At 30.0% G+C, this 9,233-nt stretch overlaps 1 protein-coding gene across 1 annotated transcript; it reads right to left on the reverse strand.

Annotated features, from left to right (window-relative positions):
* Window positions 1-742: 742 nt before the first annotated feature.
* On the reverse strand, window positions 743-1,555 carry LOC130957537 (uncharacterized). Its single transcript, XM_057884383.1, has one exon. The coding sequence runs from the start codon at window positions 1,553-1,555 to the stop codon at window positions 743-745; it is 813 nt and encodes a 270-aa protein (XP_057740366.1).
* Window positions 1,556-9,233: the final 7,678 nt, after the last annotated feature.

Raw genomic sequence — 9,233 nt, forward strand, 5'->3', positions numbered from 1 at the left:
AATTTTAATTATGTAAAATACTTCATCATAAAATATTTATATATATAAAAATATGAATTTGATTGAATTCAAATAGTTATAAAATTAGTTCAGTTACTGATAATAAAATAATTTCTAATGGTAAAAAAACTCCAATTTATGAAATAAATTATAACTTATTTATATTTTATATTTTTAAAACTGAAGGTCGCTACATTCTATCCACCTTACAAAAATTTTCGCCCTCGAAAATTGATATAAAATGGAAAAGATTCATACTAATGTAACTGCCCTTCTTAAACATGTCAAAGAAAAACAGAAAGATTTGACATGCTTTGTTTGTAAATCCAGGATATTCTTATGGCTTAAAAGTCTATGCAAAACGGAAGATACAAGATAGACTCGATGCAGAAAGGTTATAAGGCAGGTTGGTATTAGATCGACGGGTTTATCACTTCTAATACTCACTTCATCTAGCTCTTAAGTTCTGCCAATTCTATTGGTGTCACCTTACGTAATACAATCGAAACTGGTTCAGCTTCTGATACTGAATTTATCACAACTTACTCTTTCTCTCGACACCTAACCGGTTATCAAACAGATATTTCTATCGGCCTAAACTCCTAGTCCGTATCTAAGTTCAAAACTATGTCCAGTCTTTCAAGTCCTAAACTTCTCAATTCGATTATGTAACCTAAATGAAAGCGGGGTCCTAGCTCTACATAGAACAAATCCATTTTACACATTCGGTATCATACTTACCTCAATTCTGTCGTGGCAAACCCGCATCTGCGGCTCTCCCACGCGAACAATCCCTAGACATATGTCCCGGTGCTCCACATCGAAAACACATTCCCAGTCCGTATCTGCGCGGCTCTTCTGGAGTGGTCTCACCAAAGCCTTCCTGTAGCAGTGTCCACTTCATGGAGCAATCCTCAGCGAGCTGGCTCTTCTTAACCAACTCAATGAAATTTGTTAGCTTTTGTGGATACATGTAATTAAAGATATCTCTCCTTAGTCCTTTCTCATACTGAGCACACTTCCATTCCTCATAATCAGCTGGATTTCCTTGACAAGTTTTTGAGAAACGGCACAGGTTGTCGAATTCACGGGTATAGTCGGCAACGGACATATCCTTTTGCTTCAGCTGCATTAACTCCAATTCCTTTGCAATGCGAAACGCATGCAAGAAATATCTCCCATAAAACTCTGTCTTGAATCTATGCCAAGAGACATCCGTTAACTCCACCTGCAAGGTATGACACAATTCTTGCCACCAATTCTGAGCATCTCCTTCCAACATATGAGTCACTATCTCTACTGACTGTACTTCAGGAACATGCTGAGTGTACAAAAACCTCTCCACTTCTCGAAACCACTGATCAGCCTCCAGGGCATTGGCGTTTCCGTTAAACCGAGGTGGACCATTCTTGAGGAAGTCAGTAAGGGTCATTGACCTATAGTATCGACTTACGTTACTTGTACTAGCACTAGCGTTTCCACCTCGACGTCCTTGCTTTGGTTCAACCTCGGGATTTTCTCTCCGTATACCTCGTTCGGATCCACGAGACGACATCTGGTCCCTGTTCACACCAAACAAGTGATATTAAGTTGATCAGTCTCAATATCGCAAGTTTAATGCTTCAAGTTCCAAATGCATGCTCATGAATATTTATGCCACATATATCAATCAGATATCCTAATAGCACATACACATACCCAGAGTATGCCCAGAAGCATAATCAGTCCATCCCTCAGGCTCTACAGGAACGAACTGCTCTGATACCATAATGTAACACCCTACCACACAGGGCCTTACGCTTAAGTCGTAAAGCAGAGGTGGCAAGGTATTACGACCTCTAAAAGAAAATGATATCTACATAGATATAGTTGGGTGAAATCATATTTAGGAGCCTTGAAGAACAAGCTAAACAAATTGATAAACAGAAAATCGTGACACACTCGCATGGATATTCGTAAAACGGACAGGTAAAATCGAAATATAACTGAACACATATATATACATATCAGAGTTCCAAAACTCAGATAGCAAGCTCCAGACTCGACCTGCGAAGCTAAGGCCGACCAGAGTATATAATTATGTATATGTACAACCCAAAATAAAACTCAAACCACAAAATAAACCCCTGTATCTCCAAGTCGACCTCTAGGAGGGACAAAACACAAAATATACATGCGGAGATTCTATAAACATATATACATAGCCTAAAACAAAATATGACAGTCCAAAAGACAGTTCTTCGCTCGTAAGGAAGATACCCAAACGCTCAACGAGGTGTCTCTCGACCTGCATCTGAAAAATAACAACATAGTATGGGATGAGAACCGGAGGTTCTCAGTATGGTAAAGGTGCCCGCATAGTTAATATAAAAGGTCTCGGGAAAGCCAGAGGCATTCCTAGAACTTCGACACTCAGATTTCAGCTTAAGAATTCAACTAAACCAGAAATTAGGTAAGTTGTCTAAGGTATTCTAATTCTGAATCTAACTTTAACCTAATAATTCACGTTCTGTCTCCTCTAATCCTCCGAATCATTGGTGGAACAATCCTCTCTCCTCACACCTTCGCCAAGAAGGATTTCTCAGAAAACATACACATATAGTTCAAGCAAGAAAAGCACAGGTAGAGAAGCATTTACAGCAAGTAGAGCAAGTAGCGGATAAGCATAATTAAACAGTTAAGCAAACCAAAACAATGCACACTCAAGCAAACAAACAAATGCATATGATGTATGCCTGTTCTATGGCTGATGAGTCTCATCTGTCGGTTATACAGCCATCCCGACAAGTCCTGGTAGTTAACCATTGGACAGTCCCTCTGTGCGCGCATCCCCAAGCTCAATAATATTCCATGGAGTCAAACTCCAAGCTCAAATATAATATTCCATGGAGTCACACTCCAAGCTCAATAGTATAGTATTCCATGGAGTTAAACTCCAAGCTCAATAATATAGTATTCCATGGAGTTAAACTCCAAACTCAATAATATTCAATATTCATATTTATATGCATGCCCATGGGGAAATCCGGGGAGTTAAAGTGCCCGGTCACATCTTGCGACAGAGGGTCAACAAATAGTCTCAAATACACAAGCCACGTAATAATCTCTTTCTTTTTAAAATACCACCTCAAATCAAACTCCAATTCTTAAAGAAATTTTGGCATTATCTCCTCTAAAACTCAAATTTTTGCCACCCTTCAAGGGTCCCAACTATCAAACCAAACACCTCTCAGTCACTCAAATCATTTCCAGTAACAAATTATTTCATAATCAAACAAATACCAATATTAAATCTTTTTCCAAACCGACCAACTTCAACAGCAAATTATTAACAACAACTAAACCACACATTTTATTCCATATACACAATCCATCAATTATACATTCAGTTCATTCCTATCTTAAGGTCTTCTAGCCTAAGTTTTCACGTGACATTAAATGTTAACTACGAGAAACCAAAACCATACCTTCGTACGAAATCAAAATATTCAAAGCTCTGGAGAAACTTTCTGACCGAGCTATCGAAGAAGAAAACGTCCAGAATCGTCTTTGCCTCCTAAAATTCTCGTTGGCCAAATCCAAAGAAAAGAGGAACTACGTCATTGTCAACTTCCACTAATCAAAAATAGTGTCAACGTGTAGATGGGAAGGTTACGAATACTCTTACCGGATTAGATTTTTGATTAGAGTTACGGATCGTAAGAAATCGAAGCCGAAAGGTTAGAGGAGATTTACGTTCTTACACTTCTCTCTCTCGGTCACTCTTCTCTCTCGTCTCTCATTCTTTCGTTTTCTGTATGTATATATTATATGTATGGCGGCGTAAATATAATAATGGTAATAAAGTAAATGTTATTTATTCTTTCATATGATACTATTATATATAAAGCTAGCTAATGATATAATAAAGCTAACAATTCTCATAACTATTTATTACATATATGTATACGTATAGAAAGGCTTTCCATTAGCTAAATGGCTGCCGCCTTGCGTACATGCCTAATAATAATAATAATAATAATAATAATAATAATAATAATAATAATAATAATAATATGATTAATGTAATAATATATATATGCAACGTAATCCATAATTGAAGCCGCCTTTTATTTCCATGCTTTATGATTAGTAATAATAATAATACTAACAATAGTAATAATAATTATGTTGTAATAATAATAATAAACGTAATAGTAATAATAATAATACAATTATAGCAATAATATATATAAAGCTGAAAGTATATGAGTTATTAATATAAATGATATTAGTAATTTAAGGATAAAAGATATTTGGTGAAATATTAGCAAAGCTAAGCTCACCAAAGAGTACCGATATTTATTCATATAAATAAGTATCAAACTCGATAATAATATTATGATCTAAACTCTATTTTTAAATAATTAAAATATCAATTATTCAAATTAAAATATACATATAAGTTTCATTATTTATAAATTACTGGAATTATAATTTTAATTATGTAAAATACTTCATCATAAAATATTTATATATATAAAAATATGAATTTGATTGAATTCAAATAGTTATAAAATTAGTTCAATTACTGATAATAAAATAATTTCTAATGGTAAAAAAACTCCAATTTATGAAATAAATTATAACTTATTTATATTTTATATTTTTAAATACAATTAGGGACAATAAAAAATTTTCAGCCTCAATGACCTTAATAGAACCCATCTTAGATATTACAGAACCTATATAGACAGCATACTCCTCAGATAAGCCATCTATGATGGCTTGTATATGATCATTCTCACAAATTTGATAACCCAAAGCAAAGAGAGAATGAAAGTAAGCAAGCACCATGTTATATAAGAAAACATTGTGGTTAAATTTTTTTTTTTTTGAGTTAATTTTGTTGTCATAATTTTTTTATTATTTATTATATTTTTTTTGAATTAATTTGCTTGAAATTATTTTTAATTGTTATGTTGAGAATGGAATAATCATAAAATGATCAACTATATATTAAATATTTTGATAATTTGTTTTATATTTAATTAAACATGCTAAATTCTAATTAAATTTCAGTTAGATCATTAAATTATTGAACTAATTACTTTATCGGTTTTTTTTTATGGGTTTGGTTCTTGCAAAGAAAAGTATAATTAAAAAAAAATAATTAAAAAGGATATCTAATTGAAAGTCTTAACCTAATACAGTCATACATGGATTCGGTTACAAATGTTTAAGCTATAAAAATGTAATTAAAAATTTAATAAAATTATAAGAACTAATAGAGTAATTAATGATAAACTATATAATTGGGATATGAAGGATTGAGAATATAAATTTTTCCTTCTAAATTACTTTTTATCATATATAATTCATAAAAAGCATTTTTTTATTTCGAAACTCGAATAAAAAACTTCTTAGTTGGAAACTAATCTCTTTACCATCTTGATTAATTTCTCATTTACTATTATTATATGTATTTAAGTAATGAAAAAATGAATTAATAGTCACATTAATACCTATTAATTCTTGTTTGAATGTCATTAAATTAACAAAAAATATTCTTTTTTATTTTTCAATGTGTTTGACAAATTTTTAATAGTAAAATTAAAAATACTAAAAAAAATAATTTTTAAAAAAGCTATAATTTACATCTTTTTTAAAAATATATATTTTTTTTAAAAAATATGTTTTTCACATAATAAATAAAAAAGTACTTTTATACATAATTGATAAATAAAAAGATTTTTTTGCATGAGATATCTAAACATAAAATTATTTTTATTTTTTTAAAAAAATTTTAAAGAAAAGATAACTCGAAAAAAATTTTCTATTAGAAACTCATCCAAACAAATCCTTAATATATCAATATTAACAATAAATAAATAAAAATTTATTTAATATTTAATATTTTCATGTTATTTAATATTTTCATTTTTTTTCGACACATTTTAATACGTTTATAAAAAAAATTTTATTGTTCTCATGTGTTATATATTTGTCTCCACGACCTAATATTTTTAAATCCGTGACTAATTAACATGTGTTTTATATGTTAAGTTACTCTTTATTTTATGTAATTATTTCTCTTGATTTTTTATTTGTTTTTTTTCTTCTCTTTATTAATTTGTAAAATTTTAATCTAGAAAATCCCAAAATTATTTTAACCACTCAACTAATAAAAAGTCCAAAATATTTATCATCAAACACAATTCTACTCCCCAAAATTAACATCAATAATCCAACCCAATATGGTCAACAGCCCCAAGAGAAAGGCCAACTCAATTTATATTATTATCAAGGGTGTTCATCCTTATAGCATTCTTAGGTTTATCAATTCTTTAATTGTGACACTTTAATTTGTTCTATCTCTTCTGTTTGTAGTAGAATCATGATTACTCACTTTGGATACCAGTCTTTAGCCCTCGTCTATATCTCCAAGTATACAAATTGGATTTCAGTGATTCTTGATTGTAACTCTTTTATTTATTTATTTATTTATTTATTTTTATTTTTCTTGTTCAAGGATTGTAACTTGTGTTTTAGAACGTGAGCTTTTTTTCGTTGTAAAATCTTCGAATTCCCTTGTAACTTGAGATACTGGGTACGTTGTGCGAATTCTACTCCTTTTTGTTCCAAGTGGTGAATGGACTATGGAGTAGTTTGGGTCATATCATTTAGTCTGGCCTTTTACTTGTAGTAGTTTTTTTTTTAACTGACCTAAATCTGGGCTATTCAAAAGCCTAACTTGACACGAGACTTATTAAACAAGTTTATTCAAAATAAAAATTAAGTCTGTACAAGTTTGCAAAATTGAAGACAAATTTGGAGTAGACAATAGAGTTCACTAGGACTGGCAATATATACCATATTCGCGGGTACTCAACCCGACTCAACCCGTTTGACTAGGGTAGAGTGCAGTGGAGGTAAGCCTGCGAGTAGGGTAGGGTGAAGGAGGTGAGAGTTGAACCCTCAACCTCCTCCATGTGCAGCAAGTAAGTAACCACTAAGTTAGTTACTTACTTTCGTAATATATTGCATTTGTATATTTATGAAGTTACCATAAAATAAAAATTAAATAAAAATAAAAATCATATATAATTCATGATTCAGAAATTAGAAACTCTAAGACTAAGTGGGAGGCTGGGAGAGCCGTTTCTTCCCAAATCCATAAGCCTCAGTGCCTTACTGCAAGCCCCAACTCTCCTTCCTCGTTCCTTCATTGCCGTCACTCTTCTTCCTCCTCTGTACTCTCCTCGCAACGCCGCTGATTCGTGACCTTCTCTCCTCTCTACGCTGCTGTTCCGTGCTCTTCTTAGTGTTTTTTAGCATGCTTATTTGTTCTTCATGTAATGTTTAGTTCTTTTAAATTTCGTGTTCATCATGTTGATTCGTTTAGTTGATTGGACGTGAAAATTGGGGCTTTACTTTGCGTTTGAATCTGTCAAAATTGGGACTTTACTTTGCGTTTGAATCTGAGACTTTCGCTCCTTCTCTGTATTCCAAAGATTATAGTTCTAGTTCTAGGGTTCATGCTTTTTCTGTTTCTGTTGGTATTTTTTTGGTTAGTTGGTTCTTCCTTCAACTCTGTGCCTATGAGACCATGATTGATTTTTCTCCCATTTTTTCCCATTTTTTTAATTTAAACTCTTGCATTATTATGGTCTCCTACTAACTTAATTTAGTCATCACTCATAAGCAACAAAGGCCTTTTGCAATTGCTTCCTGTTCACATAATCTTGAAAAGATTCGAAAATAAACGTGTATAATATTAATAAATATATAATATCTGTGCATATCAGTGTAAAATAACAATAATTCAATATCTCTTCTATCTTTTTTCAAGATTGTTATCATCTTCTAATCTTCTTTAGATTCGTTTAAATATATATGTATCAATCATAATAATTATACTGGGGACGAATTTTGCATGCATATATTACCTATTTTTCAGTCCATGCAATTAGATATCTATAGTAGCTTTTGCTATTGAGACAATTTGGATGCTGCTGAATTATTTGGTCATAGTTATTTAAATTGGATATTGGTATATTAGTTGAAGAACCGTAGGCAATATCTAACTGTTGTTTTTAGTTTTTTAATCCTTTTAAATGTATTGGAGAGAAATATTGTACATATACACTTGGCATAAATGGAAAGTCTAGATACTTATTGATGTGATCAATGTTTTATAGGTAGGATATGCATTGCCTAGTTAAAAAGGGGAACCACGTACTATAGTAGCTAGTCTTGTTGAACAATTCTTTGAGTTAGGTTTAATTTAAAGCCATGTTAGGTGAATTTGTGTGTATTGTCATAGAATTGAAAGAGAAATTGAATGAGAAATTTGTGTGACTTCTATGGTGATTTTTTTTAATCTTAATGATTTTTCAGTATGCTTGAATTTTTAATGATAATTATTTATTTTACTGTTGTGTAGGTAATAATGGATAGTACTAACATGGATGTAGTAGCTCAAAAATAACAAAAAAAAACTCCTATTAAAGAAACTGCTAATTTTGTTCCAGACGAGTCTGCCTTGGGTGAAAATAGCAACAAATCTTTATTAAAAAGTATTTATTGGCAATACTTTAATACAGGAACAGACTTATGCATAAGGAAGAGGGGGCATTTGCCCCCACAAAGCTTTTTCAAAAAAACTAATACTTACACTTATATATATATATATATATATATATATATATATATATATATATATATATATATATATATATATATATATATAAAACTTATTATATTATGTTTATTTTAAATAAAATATAAATAATTTTTTTATATTTTATATTAAAAAAATATTTTATTAAATTTAATTTAGTATAAAAAATAAATAAATAAATTAAAAAATAATGATAATTAATTTTATTATATTAATTAATTAATTTCTAATTAAATTTAAATTTAATTTTTTAATTAAATATAACTTAAATTATTAGTAATTTTTTAAAAATTATTTAAGATAAAAAAATATGTTATTTATATGTTAATATACTGAAATTATTTTGGTTAAGAAATTTATTTATACCATAAAGATTATAATAAGTAAATTTGACAATTAAATATGAGATAATAAAAAATAAAATAATTGTTAAAAAAAATATAAAAAATAATATTTAGTCATATTAAAAATTAAAAAAAGTCGTTATAAATTATTCTTTCATTATTTTGAATATTATACAGTTATACTGTATGTATGAAATTATATTTTTATTATTTTAAATATTATAAAA

This window comes from Arachis stenosperma, chromosome 10 (assembly GCF_014773155.1).
Source record: "Arachis stenosperma cultivar V10309 chromosome 10, arast.V10309.gnm1.PFL2, whole genome shotgun sequence".
In the NCBI taxonomy this organism is placed as follows: domain Eukaryota; kingdom Viridiplantae; phylum Streptophyta; class Magnoliopsida; order Fabales; family Fabaceae; genus Arachis; species Arachis stenosperma.